Source organism: Orcinus orca, chromosome 16 (assembly GCF_937001465.1).
Source record: "Orcinus orca chromosome 16, mOrcOrc1.1, whole genome shotgun sequence".
Lineage (NCBI taxonomy): Eukaryota > Metazoa > Chordata > Mammalia > Artiodactyla > Delphinidae > Orcinus > Orcinus orca.
Window position 1 is genome coordinate 19325569 of NC_064574.1, and position 27765 is coordinate 19353333.

At 59.5% G+C, this 27765-nt stretch overlaps 2 protein-coding genes across 14 annotated transcripts; one reads left to right on the forward strand and one right to left on the reverse strand.

Annotated features, from left to right (window-relative positions):
* Window positions 1–1736: 1736 nt before the first annotated feature.
* On the forward strand, window positions 1737–10586 carry EMILIN3 (elastin microfibril interfacer 3). The gene is made up of 4 exons (XM_004272855.3): window positions 1737–5138; window positions 6414–6536; window positions 7698–7921; window positions 8184–10586. The coding sequence occupies exons 1-4, from the start codon at window positions 4747–4749 to the stop codon at window positions 9968–9970; spliced, it is 2526 nt and encodes an 841-aa protein (XP_004272903.2). The 5' UTR covers window positions 1737–4746; the 3' UTR covers window positions 9971–10586.
* Window positions 10501–27735, reverse strand: LPIN3 (lipin 3). 13 transcript variants are annotated; one of them, XM_033433736.2, is made up of 21 exons: window positions 27578–27682; window positions 26832–26884; window positions 23205–23397; window positions 22000–22095; window positions 20792–21057; window positions 20503–20586; window positions 19860–19980; window positions 19350–19692; window positions 18352–18451; window positions 18063–18211; window positions 17567–17660; window positions 17427–17496; window positions 15752–15844; window positions 15629–15675; window positions 14756–14894; window positions 13633–13781; window positions 13354–13440; window positions 12771–12923; window positions 12437–12551; window positions 12245–12348; window positions 10501–12058 (listed from the first exon to the last, which is right to left on the reverse strand). In XM_033433736.2, exons 3-21 carry the CDS (start codon window positions 23388–23390, stop codon window positions 11914–11916), a joined length of 2541 nt encoding a protein of 846 aa, XP_033289627.1. In that variant the 5' UTR covers window positions 23391–23397; window positions 26832–26884; window positions 27578–27682; the 3' UTR covers window positions 10501–11913. The 13 variants fall into 13 exon arrangements, with proteins under 13 accessions (XP_033289627.1, XP_049555518.1, XP_033289626.1 ...); XM_049699561.1 differs by lacking the exon at window positions 26832–26884 and having other exon boundaries at window positions 27626–27735; XM_033433735.2 differs by lacking the exon at window positions 26832–26884 and having other exon boundaries at window positions 27578–27733.
* Window positions 27736–27765: the final 30 nt, after the last annotated feature.

Here is a 27765-nt window from a genome sequence, read left to right on the forward strand (position 1 = left end):
AATAGCAATCTGCAGGAGGGGCAGCTGTGGGCATTAGGCATTAGCAATGGGCGTGGGGGGTGGGGATTGTGAGTGCTGTGGCCAGGGACAGGGGGTCTGGCAGGGTACCACCAGCATCCACCACACCCCCGTCAAGTGAGACCTCTCACAGATTCTGAATGAACGAGGAGTATGTGGATTCTTGACCCATCTAACCCTGACCTTCCCCAAGCCCACAGCTGCGATGTTGTCCTTGGAGGTCCCGCATTTCAGTGAGTGAAAGGTGTCTCTGATGTGCCTGGCTGTGCAGATGGGGCCTTTAGCCAATGTTCTCAATTAGTCCTCGTAGTCGACCGTTTTACAGATGAGAAGACAGAGGCTCAGAGGGGTGAAGTGCCTCCGTGAAGGTCACGGGACTTGTGATTGGAGGTCTGATCGACTCCCCGTCTGGTTCCTTCCATCAGTGTGTGAAAGGCCTCAGAGCTGAGCCCCTCCTGCCCACCATAGAGACTAGTCCCGGGTCATCTCTCAGCCCCACAGCCTGGCTCAGCTAAACCCAGGATCCCCAAGGGCCACATCTGGCATTTGCAATGGTCGGGAGGCCCACACATGTATTTTGCATATTATTTGCATAATGATCGCATCTGGTTTGCATGTGTCCATGCTGAGGACCCGTCAGCACTGCACAATTTTTTTTTAAAAGAAGATGTTGGGGGTAGGAATTTAGTAATTAATTTATTTATTTTTGCTGTGTTGGGTCTTCGTTTCTGTGCGAGGGCTTTCTCTAGTTGTGGCAAGCGGGGACCACTCTTCATCGCCGTGCGCGGGCCTCTGACTATCGTGGCCTCTCTTGTTGCGGAGCACAGGCTCCAGACGCGCAGGCTCAGGAGTTGTGGCTCACGGGCCCAGTTGCTCCACGGCATATGGGATCCTCCCAGACCAGGGCTCGAACCCGTGTCCCCTGCATTAGCAGGCAGATTCTCAACCACTGCACCACCAGGGAAGCCCAGCTGCACAATTTTTAAGTTGCTTCTAAGCAGCTCTAATAAGTCCATCACCCGGGCTTTACTGAGTCCAATTTCCCTGATTTCTGGACTCTCTCTCAGGCCCTCACCTTGGGGCTGCATAACTACCCACTCCAGGTCCCAGAGGGGCCATGCTTCTGCCCAGCTGGAAGGGGTCACTCCAAACTCCTGCTCTGAAACGCATGTGGATTTGACAGTAACCTCTTTTGAAGGTGTGGGTGTAATCAAAATGGCAGCTGGGCTTTGAGCATGCTAATGTTTATGTTGAGGAGAGAGTGGGCCCGGGTAGAGCCTTGCTACACAGCACTTCCAAAGGTGCCTCACGTGCAGCAAGGCTGAGCTGCACAGGTGGCTTGGGGAAGGGGGAGGCGTGCTTCTCCCAGTGGCAGGGGCTCATCTGCGATGGGAAGGGCTTGTGCCAGAAAGTCAGCAGTTTCAGTGCTATTTCTGTCTCTTTCAGGGGAGCTACATTCCAGAAAATTTTGTGAGGCTCTCAATGATCTTATGTGGTGGGGCCTCAGTGAAAAAGGAGAGCACATCCTGAGGCAGGTGGATGGAGCCCGAAGAGGGGAGAGGAACCGCCTCAGATTCTGAGAAGTGCGTGGAGGCAGGCAATGGGATGCCAGGCTCCACAGGAGCTATGTGTGAACTCACCATCTGTCTCACTGCAGCTTCCTGGGATCCAGTCCCTCGTCTTCTCTGCCCTTAGGACACAGTTCTTCCTTCTGCCCCAGGGAGGCTGTGGAAGAAGGAAGGAAGCTCCAGAGTCTGGAAGAGGTGCCCACTTGCGCTTGCCCCCCTGAACCCTAACTGCAAGACTACACTCATTCCTGTCCAGGTTTATCTTGTCATCCTGATGGCATCCTCCATTTTTTTCCTGAAGAGAGAGGTGGCACATCTGTCACCAGTGGCTAATGAAAGTTGGGAAAATCTGCTTCTGCACGTGTCTGGAAGTGGACTGGGGTAGACAGGATGTGTCTGGATATGGCTGTGCACGTCCCTGGGAACAGAAAGCCCGATCCTGTGTGTGGTCCCTCAGCCCACCTCCATCCAGGTGCGGAAACTCCAGCCCGAGGGGGGGGAGGACACGACCATCTGTCTTCCTCCCTTGCCTCTGGCCTCCCTAGGTTTCCTGTCTGGCAGATGCAAAGTAGCCTCATCATCTGTGGGGGGAGGGGGGGAACCTCAGCCGCTGGCTGGATACAGCCAAGACCCCAAGCATCTCCTCCACCCATGTCCTCCTCCCCTACCAGGATGTGGCCCCAGTGCTGGCTCCCGAAACTGTTCCAATTAGAGAGGGAGCGTGGTGTTTGATGTCAACCACCTGGGGAAGGGGGAAGCGGGGGTCCATCTGTCCTTTCGGCCCTTTGTTATGTGGGCTTTTCCAAGTTCAGACAAGGCCCAGCCTCCTCCCTCTGAGTTGTGGGTCCCACATCTGGGTTGAGGAAGGGAGTGAGAGGAAGGGGTGGGACCCCTTGGAAAAGGATCAGAGCTCTGGGGCAGGGAGGTGGGGAGTTTTTTCCAGAGCCGGATGGGCAGTGCTGCCAGGCAGTCAGAACCCAGCCTAGGGGGAAGAGCCAGGCTCTGCTCATCTTCCACTCAGATGTCTCTCACTTTCTGAGAAGTAGAAATTCAGTGGCTACAAGATCAAGATCATGTTATGCGTACTGTGTATCTTGCCCAGTGAGATGGACGTCTTTGTTAAAGTCTGGAGCACACTGGGTGGATTTGTGGTGGAGGATGAAGACTGTCTTAGGCTTCATTTGCTGGGATCAGAAACCCACTGGAGCTGGCTCAAGTGAAGTGGGTTATGGAGGCAGACAGAGGAAGCCAGTCACCAAATGGCAACTCACCGTACTTCTCCCTGAGTACATAGCCCCTCCACTCTGCCCCATTCTCCTCCTGCAAGCTCTCCTCCTCAGCTTCCCCATAACTCCCGCGGAGCTATGGCTACAGGGTGCCCTGGCCTGTCCTCTCACTAACCCCTCAGGGACCCTGTAGTGGGTTGAATGGCGTTCCCGCAAAATTCATGTCCACCTAGAACCTTAGAGTGGGACCTTATTTGGAAATAGGGTCTCTGAAGATGTAATTACTTAAGATGAGGTCAGACTGGATTAGACTGGGACCTAAATTCAATGACAGGTGACCTCGTAGGAGGAGAGGACCCAGAGACACAGAGAGACGAGGGCCTTGTGAAGAAGGCCATGCAGAGACAAGAGAGAAGGCCACGTAAAGACAGAAACAGACATTGGGAGATGCAGCTACAAGCCAAAGAGTGCCAAGGATGCCAGAAACCACCAGAAGCTGCAAGAGACCAGGAAGGAATCTTCCCTGTGGCCCTGCTGACACCTTGATTTCAGACTTCTAGCCTCTAGGATTGTGGAAGAATACATTTCTGTTGTTTGAAGCCACTATATTTGTAGTAATTTGTTACAGCAGCCCTAGGAAACAAATAGAGTCTCCACCTGGAAGCCGGATCGCCCTCAGCCTCTGCGTTTCAATTTCAAAACCCAGGAGAGAGAACAATTGGCCTGCTTGGCTCAGGTGTGCGCCGGCCTCACCCCTGCTCCAAGACCCGCAAGCCAGCATGGCTGGGAGAGGGCAGGGGTGCAGATGTGGGCTTCAGACCTGCCCTAGTCCAGCACCCCTGATAGCATCGCTTTCCCCAAAGGGTGTGAATTCACATCTCAAAGTCCGGTTGGAGAGAGGCCTCTCCAGGTGTGCCTCAGAGTTCTGTGCTTTCTGCACACCTGTCTTTACTTGGGGAAAGACCCAGGTGGCTGTGATCATCTGTGTGGATAAGATCAAGCCAGGAAGAAGCGGCAGTCTGTTGGAGGACAGAAGCAGGACTCGAAAGGCTTTTTGCAGCTTAGAAAGCCAACAAGATGACATTGAATGAGGATGGCTGTAAAGGTCAACTCTTGGGTTCCAAGAGTCAGTTTCACAAGGGAAATATGGAGGAAGCCTGACTTAACAGCAACTCCTTGTGAGAAAGACCGAAAGGTTTTCTTTGACCAGACGCTGAAAATGGGCCAGTGCTGCAGTCCAGCCTGCTAAGAGCTTTAGTTGCACAAGGAGAAGCAGAGCACCTTTGGCGGGGCTGGAGGGGTGACAGGCGTTCAGGACTCCGTGCAGCCAGAGACCTGAGAGAGACAGAGATAAGATGCACTCCACCAGGAAACCAGAAGGACAGCCTGGCCACCAGACGGATTGCGGAGGGTTCTCGAGCACAGAGGGGCTAAGTTGTCCGGGGAGGGGTAGGCAGAGTTATCAGATGTCCTGGGCACCCTGGAACAATGACGCTGAGGGGAGGCAGAGCTAGCCAACAGGGATGATCTGGGGCCTATTCCAAGGAAGTGGCTGCGAAGGTGTTGCTGGCCCGTCCCCAAACACGGTCATCTCAGCTTCAGAGCCCTGGGCCGCGGTTCCCGGGCGCACATGGGTTTTTAAGAGCAGTGTGTCCAGCGGGTGGGCGTTCTTAGACGGCCCCGCGTCCAGGCCGGCCTCAGGGTTCTGGCTCTGCTTCTCGCCCGGGTGCACGCGGGAGACAGTGGCGGATGGGTGATGGGTGTGTTTGGGGGGGCCTCCCGGGGTAAGACAGCCTGCGCCCCTGCCACTCCGGGGCTGCTCTCTTCTTAACCTCTCGCTCGCGGGCGGCCCCTCGGGCGTCAGCTCGGAGCTGGGGCGGGGGGCCGGCGGCGGAGAGGGGGCCGGCGGAGGAGAGCGACGCGGCCCCAAGTTTATGCTAATCAGCGCAGAGCCCGCCTCCCGCCTCCCCTCGGCGGCCCCAGGCGCGAGCAGCGCCGGCCACTCGGCGGGACGCAGCCGCCGCGAAGCGCCAGGCGGCCGGGCCAGCGAGCTCCGGGGGCCGCGACCGGCGGCGGGACCCGGGCGGGCGAGCGGCGGGTGGGCGGGCGCACACCCGGCGGGGACCCGCGCGGGGCCAGGTGGAGACCCGGGGGCCGCGATGGGTCGCCGCCGCCTGCCGGTCTGGCTGTGCGCCGTCGCGGCGCTTCTCTCGGGGGCGCAGGCCAAGGGCACCCCGCTCCTCGCGCGGCCCGCGCCGCCCGGTGCCTCCCGCTACAGCCTCTACACGACGGGATGGCGCCCGCGGCTGCGCCCGGGGCCGCACAAGTAAGCGCGGGCCGCTCCGCGGGCGGGAAGCGGGAGGGATGGGCCCGGGCGAGGCTCCCACCTGCCCCGGGCGCGCGCGGGGGCCCCGGGCACCCCAGGACGAGCCCCCGCCCGGGCGGGCGCCCCACGGTCCGGGGGCCTGCGGGGCTGGCGAAGGAAAAGAAGCCGAGGGGGCCTGGCGCGGCGGCTGGGGTACTGGCAGTGCCCGCGGAAACCTTTCCAGAGAAGTAACATTTTCCAGCTGCTCTGTGTGCAGACTCCGGGCGCAGTGGACCAGGTGGAGGGAGAGGAGGGAGGGAGGGAGGGAGGGCGGGCGGTCCGCGACGCGGAGCATGCGGGGCCACCCCCATCCCGTGCCAGGGCCTCTCACCTCTCCCCTGCCCCGCCAGGTGGGAGATGGAGGCCGTGCACCCGGCGGCTCGACCCCTCCCGTGCTCAGCCTGGACCCCTGCGACCCTTTGGGAGGCCCAACGTGGCTGGGCGGCAGAGCTGGTGGGGGCTCCTGGGTCCTGGGCCCGTGTTGTGGCTCCAGAGCCCCATAGCAGCCCACAGGTGGTCGGCTTATGCCAGGCAGTAGCCTCCCTAGCCCTTGTGTCCTCCCCTGCCTCAGCTTCTGGTCTTTAGTAGCTTCAGGTGAGTTAGGGCCTCTGCCTGGGGTGCTAGCTGAATGTGAACTCTAGCTGAGTTTGAGAGGTATTATAGGAGTGTACCCAGCCCATGGCTGACACTCAGTAGGCCTGGGCACATCAGAGCAGGCTTCCTGGAGGAGGTGGTACAAAAAGTGATCTGAGAGGGAGGAACCAGAAGCAAAGGCAGGAGTGGGAAAACTACAGGGTGGGAGTCAGTCGGGAGGAAAGATGAGAAGTGTGGTCTCAAAGGCAGTATGTTGGGATCTCAGAAGCTTCAATGCCGAGATGAGGAGTTGAGAGCCAGTGAAGGAGTTGGAGGAGGGTGGGGAGTGTGGCAAGGCTCTTGAGGGGGATCCAGGGTGGGCCTCTTCCCCAGGCAGGGAGGCAGCTGCACTGGGCTCCTGGTTCAGTACAGCACTTACTTAGCCCAGTGACCAGCCCACTGGCGAGGCTGGGATTGGAGAGACCAGCAGTGGGGCAGGACCCCAGGCCAAGGGCCCTGGATCCCAGGAACAAGAAGAAGGGGCAGAGGAGAGATGGGAGTCTGGTCTCCTTCCTAGGCCCACAGCTGGGGGAGGGGAGGAGTAGAAGCCTCAGTGGGCCTGGCACAGGCCAGATATTCCAAGGATGCCATTTCCCCCTGCAGGGCCCTCTGTGCCTACATTGTACACAGGAATGTGACCTGTGTCCTACAGGAGGGAGCGGATAACTACATAAAGGCTGAGTACCGGCAGTGTGGATGGGGGCCCAACTGCCCCGGGACAGTCACGTGAGTGCACCCCCATCCCACCGACTCAGGATCCCTGGGCATAAGCCCCAGGCCTGCCTTCAGCTGAGGGTAGCAGCCAGCCCCACAAGGGTTGTAACTCCTTGGACTCCAAAGAGCCTACCCCTGCCCCAACACAGGCCATTTGGAGGGGGCCGGCGGGGGGCCAGGTCAGGCTTGGTTGGAGCCCCCAAGGGGACCCAGGGGAGGGCTCCCAGGGGAGAAGCAGTGCAAGGCAAGGAAGAAGCAGCAGAGGCACAGGGGGGTGGCTGGGGACAGGGGAGAGCAGAGGATCAACAGCAGCAATGGTTGATCCCTGGCTAGACCCAGGGAGGGTTGTGGTGACCGTGGAGAAGGCAGGCCAAGGGTGAGAGGAGGGAAGCCAGACTTCTGGGGCTTCAGCCAGACAGGTGGGCTGTGAGGACGTGTTGCATGCAGGTGTGATGTACTTGGAGACGTTCAAACATGTGTCAGAAAACAGACCTGTTTATTCCCATGTGTCAGTGGGTAAACAGGTACACGGCTGAACAGGGGAGAGAGTACACGTGGTGAGCTCTGCCCTGCACCCCTGGGCCTTCCCCGCTGTGCTCATAATCAGAGGTGCCATTCCGCCAGCTTCCAGGACCAGAGCTGAATTCCCAGAGTAGGCCAGGAAGGAGGGGAAAGAACTAAGTGGCCCCCAGGTAGGGAGTGGCCCCCAGGCAGTGTGAAGGGCTGCCTGCCCCAGCTCCAGTGCTGTACCCCTCATCCACCCAGAGGGAGGGGCTGGGGTTTTGTCAAAAGTTTTCAAGGTACCCCCAAAGCCAGAGTGGAATTTCTGATGGCAGTATGAGCCACAGGGTGTCCAAGTGGTCTTGGGAGTCTTGAGGCTAAATTCCCACTAGCCTTTCCCCAAGCAAACAAGATGGGGTAGGGCTTCTACCTGCCCCCTCCCCTAACGCATCTCTGAGCCTCTGCAAGGCCTGCTTCCACCCTACCGCCTGTCACCTTAAGCACAGAAGAAGGAAAAATGCTGATGGTGTAGTGAAGCTGGGAGACATCTAGACCTTCTGCCAGTGTCTGGAGTGGCCCTGGACCCCAGCCAGGGGGCAAGGTCACTCGCCAGGAGGCAGGAGCCTCAGCCCACAGGTACAGAGCCCTGCCCTCTGCCCGCCCCTGGCCCAGGTACCGCACAGTGCTCAGACCCAAATACAAGGTGGGCTACAAGACAGTGACCGACCTCGCCTGGCGTTGCTGCCCCGGCCTCGCTGGAGAAGGCTGCCCCGAGCATCTCACGGACCACGCGGCTGCCCCACCTCAGCCGGAGCCTGAGCCCCAGGTTCCCTCAGGGCAGGTGGGCCCAGGCCCCAGGCCCCTTCCTTCTAGCAGAGCAGCCTCCAGCCCCCACGGTGAGTCTGCCCATGGAGACCCTCGCCAAGGTGATCGGTTTCTGGGGACTGACACAAGCTGGCTGAGCCCGATCAGGGCTGGGGAGGGTGCGTCTCGTGTTGGACGTGGGGGTGAGCCCCTAGAGCCCCCTCCCACAGCTGGGGGAACCATACCCAGCAAGGCTGGCTCAGACCAGAAAACCTCTCGGGTGGCCCGGCAACAGGACGAGCTGAGAGAGCCAGGCCAGTGATGACCCTGGGGTTCTCTCCTCCTCTTTCCCAGGAAGGAAAGGCCCAGGGCTGTTTGGTGAACGGCTGGAACGCCTGGAGGGTGATGTCCAGCGCCTGGCACAAGCATATGGTACCCTCAGTGGCCTGGTGGCCAGCCACGAAGACCCCAACAGGGTGACTGGTGGCTCCAACGCTCCTGCTGCCCCTGTGGGCTTTGGGGTCATCCCCGAGGGGTTTGTGAACCCCAGAGACAGAGCTGGAGGACCACTCACTCCTCCTCTGGATGAGATCCTGAGCAAGGTGACAGAGGTGAGCAACACACTCCGGACCAAGGTGCAACTGCTGGACGAGGTGCATGGACTGGCCCTCGGCCATGAGGCTCACCTGCAGCGGCTGCGGGAGAGCCCCCCATCTCCGCTCACCTCCCTGGCGCTGCTGGACGAGTATGTGGACCGACGGCTGCACCGACTCTGGGGGAACCTGCTGGATGGCTTCGAGCAGAAGCTGCAGGGTGTCCAGAATGCGTGCGACCTACAGGTGCAGGAGGTGCGGCAGCAGTTCGAGGAGGGCCAGGCGGCCAGCCGGAGGCTGCACCAGAGCCTGGATGGCCGGGAGCTGGCCCTGCGCCGGGAGCTCTCACAGCTGGGTACCCGGCTGCAGGGCTTGGGCGTGGCTGGCAGGGGCAGCTGCTGTGGCCAGCTGGCCTTGATCAGTACCCGCGTAGACAGCCTCGAGAGGAAGCTGCAGGCAGTGACCGAGGCCCAAAGGGGCCACAGCCCCCCCGACGGGAATGACCTCACACGGCTCTCTGCTGCCATGCTCGAGGGGGGCGTGGATGGGCTGCTGGAGGGCTTGGAGACCGTCAACAGCACAGAGGGTGGAGCCAGGGGCTGCTGTCTGGGGATGCAGGAGGGGGGCTGGGGTGTGCGTGGCTTCCACACCATGCTGGAAGAGCGCGTGCAGAGGCTGGAGGAACGCCTGCTGACGCTGGCTGGGGAGCCGAGCCACGATAGCGCTCCTGCAGGCAGATCGGCTCGCCCGCTCGTGCAGACGGAGCTGGCGGTGCTGGAACAACGGCTGGTTTCACTGGAGGCCTCGTGTACCCCTAGGACCACCCTAGCCATCCTGGACAATCTCGTGGCCGAAGTGAAGGCCTGGCAGAGCCGGAGCGAGGCCCTCCTACGCCAGGTGGCCAGCCATGCGGCCCTGCTCCAGAAGCTCAATGGCACCGTGGCTGAGGTCCAGGGGCAGCTGGCAGAAGCAGCGGGCAACTCCCTCCAAGGCGAGATCACCCTGCTCAAGGTCAATCTGAACTCTGTGAGCAAGTCGCTCACGGGCCTCAGTGACTCTGTAAGCCAGTATTCTGATGCCCTCTTGGCCGCCAACACATCCCTGGATGAGCGGGAACGCAAGGTGGAGGCTGAGGTCCACGCCATCCAGGAGCAGGTCAGCAGCCAAGGCTCGTGGCTTCGGGCCGGACACAGGCAGGTCCTGAGCCTGCGGGGGCAGCTGGAGCAACTCAAGGCCGGCGTGGCCAGTGTGGCTGGCAGGCTGAGCCGCTGTCAGGACACGGCCCAGGAACTGCAGCTTGCGGTGGGTCACTTTGACCAGAGGGTGGCGCAAGTGGAAGGTACCTGTGGGAGGCTGGGCCTGCTGGCTGCGGGCCTGGACAGCTTGGCGGCTGAGTCCCTTGGGCCCAGGGAGGGCCTGTGGGACCACGTGGACCAGCTGAACCGCACGCTGGCCCAGCACGCAAAGGACATTGCCCGCCTCCGGGATGACCTGCTGGACTGCCGGGCCCAGCTGGCCGAGCAGGTCCAGGCAGGGCAGGCCGACTAGGTGGGCTGGACAGGCCAACCCCCAGATCCCGCCAACCCTGGGGACCCTCCCCCAGAGCCCAGCCTTGCCTAGCAGTGCCTCCCAGCCTCCCCTGGCCAGCGCGGATGCCATTTCAGAGGGCCTTGAAGGAACAGTGTGGGTCCGGCTCCACCTGACTGCCCAGGCACCAACTGGGCAATTCAGGACTGCGGTCAAGGCCAGGACGTCATGCCTGAAGGCCGGGGTGGCCCCAAGAGACTGCACCACCCACGGTCTGCAAATCGCTCTTCTGCAGACACACCAGTTAGCATCTGCGCAGACCTTCAGGTCCGTTCTCGGACAGCAGTCTCTCCGCATCTCCCTTCGCCTGTGGACAGCAGCTCCAAGCCCTTAGAGGCTTCTCAGCCACCTGGGCTTGGTTTCTTCAGGAAGGTCGTGCCCACTGGCACTGTCCTCCCACCTGGCAGCTTCAAGGATGCTGTTCCTGAACTAAGGACCAGAGGTTTCCACCACCCTGCGGGTCCTTCAGGACAGAACGGAAACACAAGGACTCAGTGGAGAGTTCTCTTTATTCCTTTTGATTCTCTCCCAAGGTGAGGGCTTAGGCAGCCGCGGATTCCCGGAGGAAAGGATGGGGTCCAAGTGATCTGTTTGGAGACGCCTCCCACTGTAATTTATCCTTTTCGTTCCCCTCCCCAAAGATGTTTTTGGGGTACTCTGGTCCCCACGTGATCCTCTCCTTCCCACTTGGAGGAGAATCTCCCTCCACCCCAGGTTAGGGCCTCTCTCCAAAGGGTGGCCCTCATGCACATCATGGCCTGAATGAGGCCAGACCCTGCGCAGGAGGCCACAGCTGGAGGAAAAGGGCTCCAGGCCTAGTTTCCAACATCCTTGGAAAACCCCAGCCCTGCCCGGATGTTCACAAGGTGGTGAGAAATTCAGGTATGAAAACATGAGGACACAAGCGTTCGTCTGGCCTGCGTACGCCCCAGAGGCCCATCCCTGCTGAGGTTTCCAGCCTCAGTTTCCCCACAGCAGCTCGGGCCCTTCCATGGTGTTTTGCAGGTCCCTGCAGCCCCACCTTCTGGGTTCCTGACATTTGGTGTTCTGCCCCCCACTTTGGTGCCGTTGGGGGAGGGCAGGCCTGGATTAAAGCTTTTAGCCTGTCTAAAGGAATTTTCTTCCCCAAAGGCAGTAGGCGGGAAGGCTGCAGTGGGGTGTCAGCCCTGCTCCTTGGGCAGAAGCTCACTCAGCAGCTGTGCGGGCAGTGAAATGACTGGCAAAGGCTGGGGGAGGCCAGGCACCTGCCCTGGCAGGGTTTGGGGCTGTGTCCTCAGCAGGGGTGTGAGGAGGGGCAGGGATGGCAGCTGGGTATGTACTAGGCCAAGTGGGAGCCACACCCCCTCAGCCCTGGCACTGCCCTGGGATCCCCCCTTCCCAGATGTTGGGGGGGCCCTAGAGTATCTGGGGTTGGGATGTGCTGAGATAATCAGGGCACCAGCGTGGGAGAGCAGTGATGTCTGGCTCCAGAGCTATGGGAAGGGGCCAGGGCTATGTAGGGTCTAGCTTCAGAGGGTATGGTCCAGGCTCCCCAAAGTGGGTCGGGGGAAAATTTCTTCCCTGATTGTTGGCTGCCACCAACCCTTTCCTGGGCTTACAGGTCTCAAACCTCATAGGGGCTTCCTTCTTGTCTCTGTCCTATCAGGAGTTGAGGCAGGGTCCCAGGGTGACAGGGACAGATATCAAGGGTATGGAGAACGCTGCAAGGACCCAGTCACTTAATGGCTACAGGGCAGGGCCATGCTGAGGCCTGGAGCACGGCTCAGCTGGCAAAGGCAGGGGACAGGAGAGGCCACAACTAGCCCGCAGCCCCCTCCTCCCCTTCAGTGGGTTGGCCCTGCAGCATCCAACTTCCAACCCCCATGCCCTGGGACACACAGTCCTGGGGAGCAGCCAGGGCTCGTTCAGGCCAAGGTGTCGAGGTCCACAGGGGCCAGTGGCTCCCGCCAGTAGCAGAAGTTGCTGTATTCGGGGCTGGCCAAGTCTGTGCTGGGGCCACGGGCCACAGGTGGGAAGAAGAGTTCAGCCACCTCACCGAGCCGTTCGTACCTACGGGCAGGAGGCGCTGGAGTGAGGCTCAGCCGCTGCCGGGCTTCAGCCCCACCACGGCAGGTGGAGGCGTCCTTCCCGGGAGCCCTGGGCCGGGGAGGGGTCCCTGGCGGGGGAGGGGTGGCGTGGCACTGGGTCCCAGGGAGAGGCTGGGCTGGGGAGGCACGTGGCAGGGTTTGGCCTCACGTGGACTTGTGATTCTTCATGAACTCCTGGCTGAGCTCTCCTCGGGGGTTGACTGTGAAGATGCGGGATGTAGGCAGGCCGACCTGCCGGTAGGCAGTGACATCCTACAGGAGACAAGGAGGGGTCAGTGGGCTGGGAGGTGTGGAGAAGGTGGCTCAGGCCCCCCGCCCCCGCCGTGGAGGGGACACTCACATTGGGCCTGTTCCCAAAGGCGGCATAGAAGGGCTGTTTCTGGGGCAGAAAGAGCTGCTGGATGTCACTCAGGCAGGCAATCTTGAACACCTCCGGCTTCTTCTCAATCACCTCCCTGCGGCAGTCGGGGCCATGGGCAGGGAAGGGGTTAGCGACCAGAGGATGGAAGGGTGAGGTGACAGTGCTGGTGACAGGGTCTGACCCAGTGGACACCTGAGCGAGGTCTGATGCTGGCCCAGCCTGGGCTGTGCAGGGCTGGCAGTGGGCCTGTGCAACCCCCTGTTGGGCTGTGGGCTCACGTCCCATGGGGGGGTTACCTGTGCAGGGCGGTTACCTGTGCAGAGCAGAGAAGAGGCTGCTGGGAGACAGCAGGATGGGGCCCTCAGGGAGGCCACAGCCCCGCTCGCTCACCCACTGCAGGTACCCCTTGGTGAGGTCAGCCATGCCGATGGCCCGTGCCGAGCAGTACAGGAACTTGTACCCATTTCTGGGGGCGGGACAAAGGGGTAGCACAGAGCCGTCAAGAGACCAGCCATCCCCATCTCGCCTTCTGGGCTTCGGCCAGCTCAGCCCAACACTGGAGCCTCTGCAAGGAGGGGACTTAAGAGCTGAGCCAGGGCTGAGAGGGAGAAGAAGCGTGCAGAGTCCTGAGGCCCAGGTGGACCAGGATAGGTGAGGACTTGGGCAAGTCTGTAGGCTTTGCCTACGGCAGGAAGGCCAGCAGCTAGACTCAGAGCCCGACTGCAGCCCCAAGAGACAAGTCTTTCACGGGAGAACTGAGGACCAGTAGGTCTCAGCACTCTAGGGACCTGTCCTGGTCTCCTTCCCTGTGGGTCCCCAAGCCTGGCTTCCCGGGGCTGAGGCCAGGCCATTCCTCCCTCCCTGGGGTCCCACCCCAGCCCAGTCCAGGCACTCACAGGTGGATTTTGTGGTAGAGACTAGTGATGCCCTGATGTGTCCAGTCTTTCCCCAGCTGGGGCAGAATGTGGCCCAGGACATCCGACCTAGACCCAGAGTGATGGTCACGCCAAGGCAGCCCCATGTGGCCCTCCTGCTCTGTGGGTGTGGCCCCGCCCCCATCCCAGGATGGCCCATCGGGAGGGGAGGGCCTCTCTCCCTGTCCCCCCTCCCCCAGCACAGAGGGAGGCGAGTCCCCAGGCCCTCCCTCTCCCCCTCCACAGCCGACCGGGTCTCACTTGGTGATGGTACCATCAATGTCTGAGATGATCACCCTGTCGTCCCATTTCCACAGGTAGATGGTGGCCCTACAGCGGCAGGTGCCCTGGTACTGGGTGGTCACGCTGAAGACCACCTCGTTGGCACCTTCTTGCAGGTTCAGGCGCCGCTGAGGCCAGGCAAGGGGGGAACTGTGAGCTGCTGCAGCTGGACGCTGTCCGCCCACCGCCAACCCCCCCAGAACTGTGGCCTTCCATCTCCATGGGCCTCTCTTTCTCCTGTTCCTCCCAACTCAAGAACCTTCCTGAGCTCAGCAGAGACAGCCATGTAGGCAGAAGGTGGCTCAAGGAGGAAGTGAGAGGTGCTGGTGGGGCCTGCAGAGCTCCAGGCACAGGAGCTTTGAGATGACGCTCACGGACCAAGCCTGGCCCATGACCCCGTCCAGGTTTCTCAGGTCAGCCTTGGGGCCAGCACTGCTCTGGGCAGAGGGACACCCCACTCCACAGAGGGGCCCCTGTGGGGATCTTCACAGGCAGCCTCCTGCCTGGGGCTAGGGTACCTGGGACATCCCCGCCAAAGAGAGACCTAGCCCTGTCCTTGGTCCAGAGATAAGGATCAGGGCAGTTCTTAGCCACAGCCTGTGACCTGGCTGACCCCGAGTTGGGTGTGAGCCCCAGGGAACCACACAGGGCAGCCACTCTGTACCAGGTGCGCCAGACTCTCCTGGGCACCTCTCTGACCACAGAGTTCCACTCAGGAGGAAGACATGACAGGAGCCACAGTTACTCCGAGGTGTGAGTTGGGGGCCTGGGGTTGCCAGAATCTGAGAGGCTGTCATGGGCCGTTTGGTTCCTGTAGCTCGCAAAGGCAGGCCCAGAGCCAGCCAGCCCACCGCAGGTAGGTATATTAAGATGCCATAAGAGGGGGCTTTTCTAGCGAGAACGTCCAACAGAGAATGGGCTGGCACGTGAAGAAGCGGCACAGAAAGCTGTCCCCGGATGACTCAAGCAGAGGCCGGCAGGCGGCTGCCACAGGGATGGATTCGGGGCTTTGCGGAACACCAGCCGTTCCTCAGCTGGGCCCTGAGGGCCTCGGGAACACCGTTGTCTCAGGCCCGCCACTCCCACACCTGCACACACTTACAATCTGATTGGAGGAGAGGCGGAGGGACTTCTTGTAGGTAGGAGTGTGGGCTGGAGGCGAGAGGGGTGGGGAGGGGGCCTCCAGAAGGATGGGGCTGTCGGGGGCATCGTCCTCACTGCTCGGGGCTTCCGTCTTCTCCCTGCGGGCCGCCCGGCGCTTGAGCCACTTCCCGCAGCCAAGGCCTTCACTGCGGTAGATGCCCGGCCCTCACCCAGGCCGCAAGGAGCCTGCTGCTGGTCTCTGCCCCTCTGAGGACCCCTCCCTTTAGGCGCCACCCATCTTGGGGGTGGCAGCAGACATCAGGACACAGGCCAGTAGTCCACACCCAGAACGGTGACTGCAGAGCTGGAGCAGAGACCCGGGGCGCCCAGGCCCCAGGCCGCTCTCCACAGCTAGGATGCTGGTACCTGCTTTGGGGATGTGCACCAGAAAAATCTAGAATTGCATCGTGGCCAATCCCACCTGCTGTGGGAGGCAGTCAGCCCGTCCTTGATCACCCCCCACCCAGCCTTGGACATTCTGGGTCACTTCAGACATGAAAAAAGGAAGCAAGGTCAGCTGGGGCCAGCTGGCCCCTGGTGGAGAGAGGAAGCCCTTCTCCGCCTTCGTATGGTAGCCCTTTGTCTGGGCCGGGAGTCTGGGTACCCATTCCAGCCCTGCCACTTCCCGGCTGCGAGAACTTTGGTGTATCTAGGCTTTCCCATCTGTGACATGGGGACATGTCCCAGGAGAAAGAAGAGGTGTAGAAGTGATTGCAGAGGGACAAAGACATGCCACGGCAGGGGAGGGGTTCTGGCTCCACTGCCGCTCCCACAGTGATCTTTCCCAGGCTGAGCTCCAGCTGCAGAGCCCCAGGCAGGAGATCCAGCTCACCCCAGCTGCTGCTGCCGCGCTGTGGTTTTCTCCCTCCGGGCTCTGCACTGTGGGGAGAATATCCATCTAGTGAACCCCGCCTCCTGCCTGTGCCGGCCCCGCCCTGTGGACATGACCACCCACCTCCTTGGCCGGAAAGTCCCTGCATCGCCAGGAAAACCACCACCGCCCTCCCTTCCGGGGCATCTTTTCCTTCTCCAGCTTGTCCACGGTGCTCTGCGGGCAGATGAAGGCCATGGCATTTTTTCCTGTACCACAAAATCCCACCTTACGTTGCCCTTGGGGCCCCCATGGGCCCAGAGTCTGGGGCTGACCCTACAGCAAGGTGCTACCAACATCTGGAGGCTAAAGAAGCATACTCACCCCCATCTTGGGATTCTGAGCACTGGTTCAAGGAGATACGCACGGGAGAACAAGGGCCACTTCTGCCCACCTCCACTCCACCCCAGCCCTGACCCCCCCTGCCCCCAGCTCTAGCCCAGCCTTGGCCTGGCCTCCAGACCTTGTGGCTCAGTCTCCCTATTCCAGTAGCTAAAGGCAGCGCTTTGCGAGATTCTCAAGATCTGGGTCTCCCTGCATGATGCCACCAACTGGTGGCAGGCACAGTCTCTAGTCAGTACCACCCTCAACCTCCAAGACCAACATGGGCAATTCCTAAGGTCAGTGATCTATCCCGCGAACAGCCTCCCTCTCTGCTTGTTACCGTCATTGTCTGGTGGGGACAACATGACCCTGCGAAAAATTCTGATTAGATTTGTGCTAGATAAATCCAGGGAGGGCCCAGGCCCACCTAGGAGACGTATCAGCTTCCTGCAAACACAGAATGGAGAACCCAAGTCGAGGAAAACAGCCAGGGTGTCCACTGGGGCTGGGAACAGGCTGGGAGAGTTTTCCCCTAGGTGGTGGGTCTCTCTGGGTAAGGTGAGGAAAGCCAAGCATGGGGGGACCCTCTCTCTTCCCACAAGCTCTGGGTCCTTGCTCCAACCCAGAACCAGCCAGAGGATAGAGCTGAGCTTCACCAAAGGGAGGCACCAGCTGTCAACATCAGGTGAGCGATGTTCTTTGGGCAAGCCAAGCCAGTAATGATGGGCCAGACCAGGGTGGGGCACTGGGTGGCTCCCAGAGGGGCAGAAGGGGCAGGTGCACAGGCAGGCCAGCCCTGCACAGGATAGAGGTTCTGGGAGGGACTATAGAGGCTGGTCCTTCCCACCTCTGAGCACCTGCACATGCTGTTCCCCACCCCTTGCCTACTCATCCTTCAGACCTCTACCCGGTGGGCGCTTGCTCAGCAAACCCCCAGACCTCTCCTTCCCAGTTGAATTTTATATTCATTTGTCTGAGTCTTTGATTAACTGTCTTCCTGTGAGGGCACGACTGTCCCCAGTCTGGGCCCGGCACACAGTAGGTACTCAACGACTGTGTGCTGATAAAGCAATCCCCTGCAGCCCAGCCTGGAGAGGGTCTCAGAGGACCTCCATCTCCCGAGACTGTCTCGCAGATCCCAAAACCTCCTGTTGAAGGCATGTCCCTGTCGCCTCTGGTTTGTCCTGAATTCCTTTGAAGTCAAGTCTAAATCCAATCCAAATGGATTCAGCCATGTCAGGAAACCAGGGAAGCGGGGGGTGCTTCGTCCACACGGCCTGGGGCAAGGCTTCAGAGGACCTGGGTCTCTTCTCTCAGAGTGGGTCCTGCAGCCCCAAGCCCATCTCTGCCCACCCTCCACTTCCTTGCCAAGGGCCCCCGACCCCAAGGCTATGGCCACGTCCCCCAGGAGGCCCAGGGGTGCTATAACCATTACCTTGGGCAAGTTTTTCTGGAAAGCTTGCAGGGAGAGGATCATGGAGGCAGCTACAGCCCAGTTATAATGCCTGGAGAGACAGATAGGGTGTTAGGGCCGTGGAGGGCGGGGCGATCCAGCGGCCCAGTCCCGATACCCACTTCTCGTTGATCTTCACCACCAGGTTCGGGTCGTCCAGGAGGCCGGGGTTTTGGGCGAGGTCCTGGTAGGAGACGATGTGCTGGTTGAACTTCTCTGGGCACAGAGACAGAGAGCGAGGGGTGAGGCCAGCACATCCCACGTGACCCGTTGCCCCCGCCCCTCCCGGCTGCCCCGCCTCTGCTGCTCAGGCCTCCTGCAACTTGGGTCTTCGACCTAGCAGGGCTCCTTGCTACCTGGGGTTCTGGCACCTGATGGTCCCACCCCAGGCACTTGCCATCCTGGATTCACAGGATAAGTCACAGCCTAGCATGACTTAGCATTTGCTTCACGGGGTCTTGGAGATGCCCAGGGCTTGCTGGCCCAGGGTGGGCTCCACAAACCCCAGAGTCGTGCACACCTCTGCTACCCCCCCACCCCGGGGTCTTCCCTCTCTTCTCCCGTCCCCTGGGCTCAGTGACAGTCCTTGGAGGGGTGGGGGGCCACAGTTGAGCATACCCACAGAGATGTCTCCGCTGTCAGCCAGCCCCCCCGAGAGGGACAGCACTACTGTGTCCGCTGTGTCCCGAGTGGGCTCTGGGTTGCAGTCCCCCAGAGACTTTTGGCTTCCGGCTTCACTCCACTTCCTGGCCCCCAGCCCACAGTCGCTGCGGACAAAGGGGCCAATAGTGACATGAATACAAGGAGGCTGGGAGGAGGGGCTGGAGCCCTCCCAGGCCCCTGATAGCCGACTCCTGGCCCCACAGGCCCCAATCCCAGGACACCCTGGCGTCCAGAACCCAGGCACCTCTGGGGGAAGTAAAGGGCTGCATTCTCAGAATCCAGGGAGGGCAAGTCATCCAGGTAGATTTCACTGGGGCCCAGGTGCTGGCTTCTCTTCAGGGAGCCTGAGAGCAGAGGAGGGGACATATGTAGACCTAACCCGTGAGGACTAGTGTTGTGATCAGTGTGCGTCCCCCTACCTTTGAACGCCTTAAGGTGGCACTGTCCAGTAGAACTTTCTGCAATGCTAGAAAAGTCCTATGTCTGCACTGTCCAGTAGGGTAGCTGCTGGCCACAGAAGGCTACTGGGCATACTTAAAATGTGGTGTGATGGAAAAATAGAATTTTAAGTGTTATTTAATTCTTTTTTTTCTTTTCGCCATGCTGTGTGGCATATGGGATCTTAGTTCCCCAGCAAGGGATCACACCGCACCCCTTGCAGTGGAGGTACGGAGTCTTAACCACTGGACCGCCAGGGAAGTCCTGCAAGTGTTATTTAATTTTAATTAATTTAAATTTAATTTAAAATAGCCACATATAGCCAGTAACTACCCATCTGGATAGCAGAGGTGCCAGCTTCCCCTCCCAACCCTCTCCCTGGCCTTGCTCAGGACACACCAGCTGCCTCAGTTCCTAGACATGAAACCTCTCTCCCTCCTCATGGCCTTGATGTTCTCTCTGCCTAGAATTCTCTTCCCCTGGTCCTCACTCGGCTGGATCTTTATGGCCCACGTCTCAGCTCAGGCATCACCCGCGCAGAGAGGCCATCCCTGGCCACATGATTTAAATAGCCCCCGTCCCAACCAATGATTCTGTCCTGCGTCCCGCCCCCCCAACATCATGCTCCTCCTGTTATGCGTCTGTCATCTGTCTACCCCTCTGGACTGTGAGTCCCATGAGGGCCGGGGCCAGAAACAGTGCTCGGAACACAGGAGGTGCTCAAACATGCTTGAAATTCCAGAGTCCACCCAGGGGATAACGTGAGGCCAGGGCAGCAGTGGGAGGGGTCCAGCTATCACTCACCTTTCCTCCTGGAGATCCCCTCCGGCTGCCCTGTGCAAGCGGGGGCCTCCAAAGCAGCCCAGCTCCACGACTCAGAGGGAGGAGGGAGGCCCACATCCCCGGAACTCTGAGTCTTGGTTTCCTCTCTCTCAGGGGGCTGGAGAGGGGGACCCACCAGAGCAGGCACCTCCGTGTCAGGGTGAAGAAGGTGGGTGCCAGGCCCTGTTTGCAGGATTGGAATTCCCGAAGGGTCCACGCCAACCACAGAGGCAGAGGGGGTGCTGGGCGCCCCCTGAGGTGGAGAGGCTGTCTTGGAGCTGCCATCAGGGACCACTGAGGACGCGGGCCACTCAGCGTTGCCCACCTTCGAGCAAACAAATGCGGGAAGACAGGGGCGGTGCAGGGCCTGCCTCCCACACCCCAAAAGGCCTCAGGGAGGTGGCCCAAGTCTCAAGTCACTCCAGTCCTGACCCGCAGGGGCCACGGAGCCGCTGAAAGGTAAGGATGGAGGGTTGACACAGGGGAACTAACCTTAGGCAGCCTCCCCCAGGCCCACTGCATGTGGGACTCAGCTCTCAGGGGGATGGGTTCGGGGGTCCGCAGCTCCAGCTCCGAGTCACTCTTGGGGGATGTTAGCCCACCCGTTGAGAGGCTGCAGGAAGCAAGAACTCAGAGGCCCCCAAGCCAGCCTGCCACCCCCTGCCGCCCTCCTTGGCCTGGGAAAATTTTTTCTGCAACACGTATTTATGCCTGTGTTGGATCCAGAATGTATAAGGAACTCCTATAAATCAACAATAAGAAGGCAATCCAGTAGAAAAACCAAAACGAAACAATGGGCAAGGCTGTGACTTCTCAACGGGTGTAGGGTTTCCACTAAGGGTGACGAAAAAGTTGTGGAATTGGATAAGGGGTGGTGGTTGTACAACATTGTGAATATACTAAATGCCACTGAATTATGCCCTTTCAAATGGTAAATTTTATGTTATGTGTGTTCTACCACAACAAAAAAAATGGGCAAAAGACTTGAATGTCAACACTTTACTGAAAAGACACACAAATGGCTGGTAAACACAATAAATATGTTCTATGTCGTTATTCATCAGAAAAATGTAAATGGAGAGCCCTCTGAGACCTTGGCTTTGAGTCTCTGCCTGTAGCCCACCTGGACTCTCACCTGGCCTGGGGGGGCCGCTCCCCATCGGAGTAGGGGTAGATGTCTTTCGGCTGCGGTGAGGCCTCTCCTTCTGGCTGGACACTGCTGCGGGACCACAGGGAAATAAATGGTCAGTGATAGGACAGGCAACCTGGGCAGGGCATGGAAGCCTGGACATCAGGGGCTTGATGAAGCAAAGCAACTAAAGGCCAGAGAGGTCAAGGACCTAGCCCAGGGTCACACAGCATCAGCAGAGGACACTGTGCTTGAACCCCAAGTGGCATTCCTACACCCTCAACCCCCTACATACCCCGGGGGCTCCGGCCTCGGCTTTTCCAGCAGGGATAGCTCACTCCCAGTGCCTGCCTCCAGCTCCTCCGAACTAGAATCGGCTGCCACCGCGTCCTCCTTCCGCCTGGGTTTCCTCCTGCGACGCTTCTTCTTCCACCCCGTGGAGGCTGTGCCCGCGATGCTGGCCTCAGGCTCTCTGGCTGTGCCCAGGTGGGAGTCCGAAGGGAACCCAGACAGGCCCCCCCAAGGGATGGGTGATGTGCACAGGTGGGGAGGCATGTCTTCCTGTGGAGCAGATCGGGGGCAGGGCTGAGGGGTCTGCAGCGTGGGGGCAGGGGGCAGGAAAACAGGCCTGGAGGCTGGACAGAGCCAGTGGTAGCATGGCCTTGTAACTGTTGCTGGCCTCAACGTTCCCTAACAGAGATAAAGCGGCCCCAATCCCAGGGGTGCCTACACCTCTGGCAGCCCACGGCAACCACACAGTCCAGACAGAAACCTGGGCATCAGCCTCTCGTCTCCCCTGCCCACATCTACCACAGCAGACACCTACTTCCCCTTTTAAGACTCAGCCAGGTGTCACCTCCTCCAGGAAGCTTGCCCTGACTTTTTTCAGCCTCAGTTCCAACCCCCTTCGCTGCAATAACCAAATAGTTCTTTCATCTGTTGTTTACATGTCTGTCTCCCAGGTTAGTCTGGGAACCTTCTTTTTTGGCAGGGGTCACCCCTCATCCAGGTCTACTGCTGTTTCTGGCCTACAGTAGAGTAGGGGCTCAATTATTAAGTTTGTCAAAACTCTAAACACCTCTACTGGCTTCTGCTGGGCCCTGCCTCCCTTCTGCAAACACCCCTCTGGTCCTCCCCCGCTCCCACACTTCCATGTGCCAGCTGCCCCGAGCCGGCACCAGATCTACAACAAGCCATCTTATGCTTTCCAGTCCCGGCCATTGCTCGGCACCCTCCTCCTCTCCAAGCTGCCCAGGGAGGGCCTCCTTTTCCCCTTTCAGGGGCCCAGCTCAAGTGTCCTCTTCTGAGAAAACTTCCCCCCAAAAGCGCCAGCCCTTCCTGCCCCCATCCCTCCCCAGGGTCCACCAGCACGTCCTGACGCCCCTGCCTCAGACCCTCGCCGATGGGGTCCTCCCCACGGTGGGGACGGTGACAAATCCCCAGGCCCCGCCTGGAGGGAACACTAGTGAAGAGACAGGGCCAGGCAGGCCCAGAGGCACTTACCACATCGCTCTCCAGCTCCTGGATGAAGAAGGCCTCCCCGCTGTCCCCCAGCTTCATGTGCAAGTCCACTGGCTCCCCATTGATCTCGATGTCTACCTGTAATGGGGCGTGGTGGGATGGGGCTCCCCAGCGTTGGATCTTACTCCCATGCTTCAGTCCTCTGGACTCCCAACTGGTCCTGGAGACACAGGCTCCCTGCTGCCCCAGAGCACTGAACTTTCTGGAACTCTCTCCCCCCAGACCTCGGGGAGCCCCCTGCTCCCCACTCTGAGGGTCTCTGCTCACCATCTCAGTATTCTTGTTTATGCCTTGGTTTCTATGTTCCTCTCTCTCCCACAGCCCATAAGAACAAGAACACGATCCAATCTTGTCCCTGTGTGTCCCCAACCCGCAGAAGAGTGCCCGAACATTTGTGGGTAACATGAACAACAGTAAGAATGACACTTTCCTGGGCACTTCGTCCAGTGTGTTACATAGACCATCTTATTTAATCTTCACAGCAACCCCTGGCAGTACCTCCCATCATTATCCCCACTTTATAGATGAGGAAACTGAGGCTCAGAGGGGTTAAGTAATTCTCTGGGAATTACTATGAACCCAGAAGGTCTGAATCCACAACGCAAGCTCTTAACCACTTGGCTATACTGTCTCCCTCAAGGTTACGCTCTCCCATTAGGATTCTGGAAGATTCACAGTCACCCCAGTGTGAAGAGGGTTTGGGCCCACCAAACCAGAACCAGAACTCAGTGCTAACAAAAATCTGTCACGTTCACCTGAGCCCCATGAAGACGGTGCCGGTTTCCTAAGAGTGAGGAGGTAATTTTTGAGTATCAGCCCCATGCCTCGCCCTGGGACAGTGTTATCACCTCTTATTTAATCACCAGGTAATGAGAGTGTATCAATTTGTTCAGGTGAGGTGACTTACCAGGAATACACAGGTAAGGTCTCAGGAAGCTGGAGCCAGGTCTGATGGCCCCAGTACAGAAGGCTGCCCCGCTGTGCTGCTTCCAGGGGAAAATAAGGGCCCTCCTGGACCAAAACCCCCAAACCAACCCAAAACCTTCCAAGAAAATACAAAAGAAGGGAAGCCTGTCCAGAGGACACATCCCTGCCCCAGGGAGGTTTGGTTCGTGTCCTGGGACTGTAGTGACTACCCCGGCTTCCTGAGTGCGCCCTGCAGAGGTCCCTCTACCGCCATCACTCACCACCTTCTCCCGCGAGCACAGGACGCCCAGCTTGCCGAAGCGCACGTGGAAGGGCGAGCACCGGAAGGAGCCGTCCGCCTGCCTCACCACCAGCACATCGATGCCCCCGCTCAGCGTGGCCGGGTTCAGGCCCCGGTACAGCCCCTTCCCAAACACAGTCTCTGCCAGCTGCCCCACGTAGTTCATGGCTGTGCTGGTAAAGGGAGGTGGTGCTGGGACCAAGGCCTGACCCACCGGCCTCCATACGGGGCTCCGCAGCCTGACCCCTGGGACCCCAAGCTTACAGCGTGTGGCCCTCGGGGCACCTCTGCAGATGGGCAGCAGTGATGGGGTGGGAGGTGTGCCTGAAGACGTGGGCTCTAATCCCCACCGGCCGTGGGGCTCTTGGACGGCCACCTCCCTTCTCCAAGGGCTGCTGCCCACATCTGTCAAATCAGAGCACCGGGTAAGGCCATCTGGGGCGCTGTGAGCCTCTAAATGCCATGAGTAATGATAATGACTGCAGCTCATTTCATCTTTACAACAACCTGCCAGGCTGGCCGAGCAGGTTTCATCATACCTGTTTACAGACAAGCCAGCCCAGGCTCAGAGAGGTGGAGTGACTTGCCCACGGCCACTAGTCAGGAGCCAGGGTTCACATAGAGGCCTGTGTGATTGCAGAGCCCTCGGTGTGAACCACTGGGATGGCCGCAACTGTGGGGACAGGCACCCCTCCCTGAGGGGCAATAAGGGGCAGCCTCATGATAGATCAGGCCCAGGGCCCTGCTGGGTAACAGGTGACAGTCCTGAAGGCTGATCTCTTTCCAGGAAGTGGGGAGGAGGGAGCCTCAGTTTTTCCATCTGAGAAATGGGTTCAGCTGTCCTGCTGCCTCCTGGTCCTAGAAGTTGGAAGGGGCCTCGCTGGGCTATTGTGGCTAATTTGTGGGGGGCCGGGGTGGGGATACCTCAGGTACCTAAGGCTCTGCCCAGTTCTCAGATGCTTGCAGTAGGGCACCCCCTATAGCTGGGCCCAAACTACAAAATTTAAGGCTCAAACTCCAAAATTCTTCCCAGTCTCCCTGGGATACGTGGGAAGCCCGTCCATGGCCACAACCTGACCCCAGTGTCTCTAGGACATAGTTCTCAGCCCCCGACCCCTACTCCTCAGACCCACATTCAGGCCTTGGGCTGGCCCCTGGCCCACCAAAGCTGCTCCTTCTTCCCCCAGCCAGGCCGGTCCCTCCAGCGCTCCCACAACAGGCAGAGCTGGGTGAGCCAGAGGCAGGAGCTGTAGCAGCCGCGGAGAAGAGCCAGGGACATAATGAGAGCCACCTCTACCCTGGCATGGTGCCCGCCCTGCCAGCTTCAGCTCGTCGCCCCTTCCCTGCTGGCCTCGCCAGTGGCCTAGGCCCTTCTGGCTGCCAGGACCCCAAACCATCCCAGCTTCACAGGGCATTTCCCTCTGACCTTGCATCAGAACCCCTGGAGCTCCGCCTGCCATGCAAGATCACCCTTCAAAAAAGTCAAGTGGGGGCTTCCCTGGTGGCGCAGTGGTTGAGAGTCCACCTGCTAATGCAGGGGACACGGGTTCGTGCCCCGGTCCGGGAGGATCCCACATGCCGCGGAGCGGCTGGGTCCGTGAGCCATGGCCGCTGAGCCTGCGCGTCCGAAAGTCAAGTGACTTATCCAAACCTTATGAAGCTAATAGGCCGTAGATGGAGGGAGGGAGTGATGACTCATATCCTGGTTTCCTGATTCCATACCATGGTTCCTTCCCCTCCATGGTCCCCAAACCACACCACCATTGTCTGCAGAGAGGGCCGCCCAGCCCCCAGCCCACTTCTGCACAGCCCTGTAATGCCTCGCCACTCAAAGTGTGGTCCAGGGCCCAGCATCACCTGGGAGCTGGTTAGAAACGGAGAGCTTCACAAACATAAGGTCCTGTGAGATTTGCTAAAGTGAAAATTTGGGATAAAAAATGAAACGCCTTGGACCCCAAAAACGTCGCTCAAATTGAATACATCTTTTATCTGCAAGGCACCTGCTATGTGATAGGTGAAAACTCCCACTTTGGTTTCTCTGTCCCTAACACCAAAGTCTGAATATGGGTCTGGGGAGACAGACCGACTGACAAGAAGAGACATGTGGTAGGCAGGGCTCTAGACCACTGTGCCCAGGAAAAGCAGAGAAGACTCCAGAAGCTTCCAAGAATATAAAGAAGCATGCATGGGAGGGGCACACCGGGAGTGGGGGCAAAGTTCTGCCCAGCTGGCAGCCCAAGTCTGAGCTATCTGCTCTGCGGAGAGCCAAAGAGCAGGCAGTGGGTGGGTGGATGGGGAGTGGGCAGAGGAGACAGGCTCGGCTGCACCTACTACTGAGCTTCTCAACTTCGCCACCCCTGCTGCTTGGGGCTGGATCATTCTTTTTTGTGTGTGCGGTACGCGGGCCTCTCACTGCTGTGGCCTCTCCCGTTGTGGAGCACAGGCTCTGGACACGCAGGCTCAGCAGCCATGGCTCACGGGCCCAGCCGCTCCGCGGCATGTGGGATCCTCCCGGACCGGGGCACGAACTGGTGTCCCCTGCATCGGCGGGCGGACTCTCGACCACTGCGCCACCAGGGAAGCCCTGGATCATTCTTTGTTGCAGGGTTGGCGGGAGTGTTGTAAGATGTTTAGCAGCATTCCTAGTCTACCCACTAGATGCCAGGTAGCACCCTACCTCCAGCTGTGACAACCAGATTGTCTCTAAACTTTGTCAAATGTCCCCTGCTGGACAAAATTGCCCGCAGTTGAGAGCCACTGAAATAGCAGAAAGAGCTGAGTGGCAAAGGGGGCACCTGGGGGCACCTGGGTCCTACTCTGATCCACTCATGGAGTACTCTAGGGCAAGTAACTTGCTGGCCTCAGTTTGCCCTTCTATGAAACGAGACCTGGATTTATTAGACCTTCTCAGCTCTAATGTCATGGGAGCCTAGAAGTCATTCCTCTCCTTGTTCCTGCCGCCCCACGAGTGGATGCCCCCATCTCTGCCTGCTTAGCATTGTGGAGAGGGAGGGGGACTCCTGTGAGCCAAGCCCCGGGCTCCTCTCTGCTACCTGCACCCATCCCTGAAGGCATCTCCTGCCCCCAGGACCAGCTCTGCCTCCTTGGTCTGCTCCCGATGGAGGTGAGCTCCTCTTGGCTCCCCTATACCACCCTTCACCCCCAAACTAACATGGCTAAAATCAAACACTTCATCTTCCCCTGGGGAACCTGGTCAGCTGAATTCCTCTCAGGACTCATGGGTACCCCTCCCTCCCAAGCCCTCTGAGTCCTATTCCCCAATTTCCTGCTCATCTGGCCCCTCCTTCCTCCTCCAGGTGCCTAGGTCAAGGCTTTATGACCAATGCCCAGATCCTGGGTGATAGCAGGCACTGTGGTTAAGGCATGAGACTGTCTGGATTCTAATCCCCTCCCTGACACTAGTTGTGACCCTGTGCAAATCACTTCACCTCTCTGAGCCTCATTTTCGGCCTCTGGAATGGGGTAACATGGGGGTGCATGAGGGATTCATGGCGTAACCCGTGTAAAGCAGCAGCATGCAGTAAACGCCCACCCGCGCCACCTATAGCAGCAGCACTGTGTCTGGAATCGTGACAGCCCCACTCACCCGGGCTGGTCCTGAGGGCACAACAGGTCAGACTCCAATGCACGGCCCCTGCCCTGAGTTGAGAGTTTAGACTTCTTAACTTGGCATTCAAGGCCCTGCATGATGGTGGCCCCGCTCTTTGCTCCAGGAGGGCCTCAAGAGGTGCCCTGGCCTCAGAGCCTACTCTGGGAACATCCACATGCCTCCCAGGCCTGCACACAATCCCACCACAGGAAAGCCAGAACAAGCTGCCCTGGTTGTCAGCCCTCAGCCTTTCTGGGCTCCCAGATTCAGGGAGGGGTGGGGATGTGGCTCTCCGTGTAGGACCAGACGCAGCAGGAGAATCAGCACTGCTATCGCCCTGGAAGGGAGGCAGCTCCACCCAGGATCCCCTGTAGCCTTCGCAACTACTTCATCTGACCTGCCCAGTCTCAGGGCAGGTGGGCAAGGGTCAGACCCTGTTTTGCAACTGAGGACACTCGGTACCAGAGAGGGTGGGTGTCTTCCCCAAGGTGACACAGTTAGTCTGGAGTGAAGTTGGGGTGAAACTTTTCCCCTGAGAGGTTTTTACATCTCACTCTCTCCCGATCCCACATTCTGGATGTCCGGGGGGGCCCGCAGCCCCTGGATCGGGGAGAGGGATGAAGTGAAGCCGGCCCCTCAGGCCCAGGAACAGGAAGGAATGAGGGTCAGATGGCCGGACAGATGGGCGGGGCAGGGTGGGGCAGGGGAGGGATACCTCATCTCTGGCTCTAGTTGGGCCCTACCTGAGGAGCTGCCCACTGGACTCCGGGCCCCGGAGCTGCCGCTTCTACCTGAGTGCACAGATCAGCAGGTGTCTTCGGCCCCGCACTCACTAGGCACTTCCGGCTCCTCTAGGAGTGGGTGAGATCCCGGTTCCGCCCCTTCCACGAGCCAAGGGCGGCCTCTGCAAGTCCCAATCCGTCTAGACTCC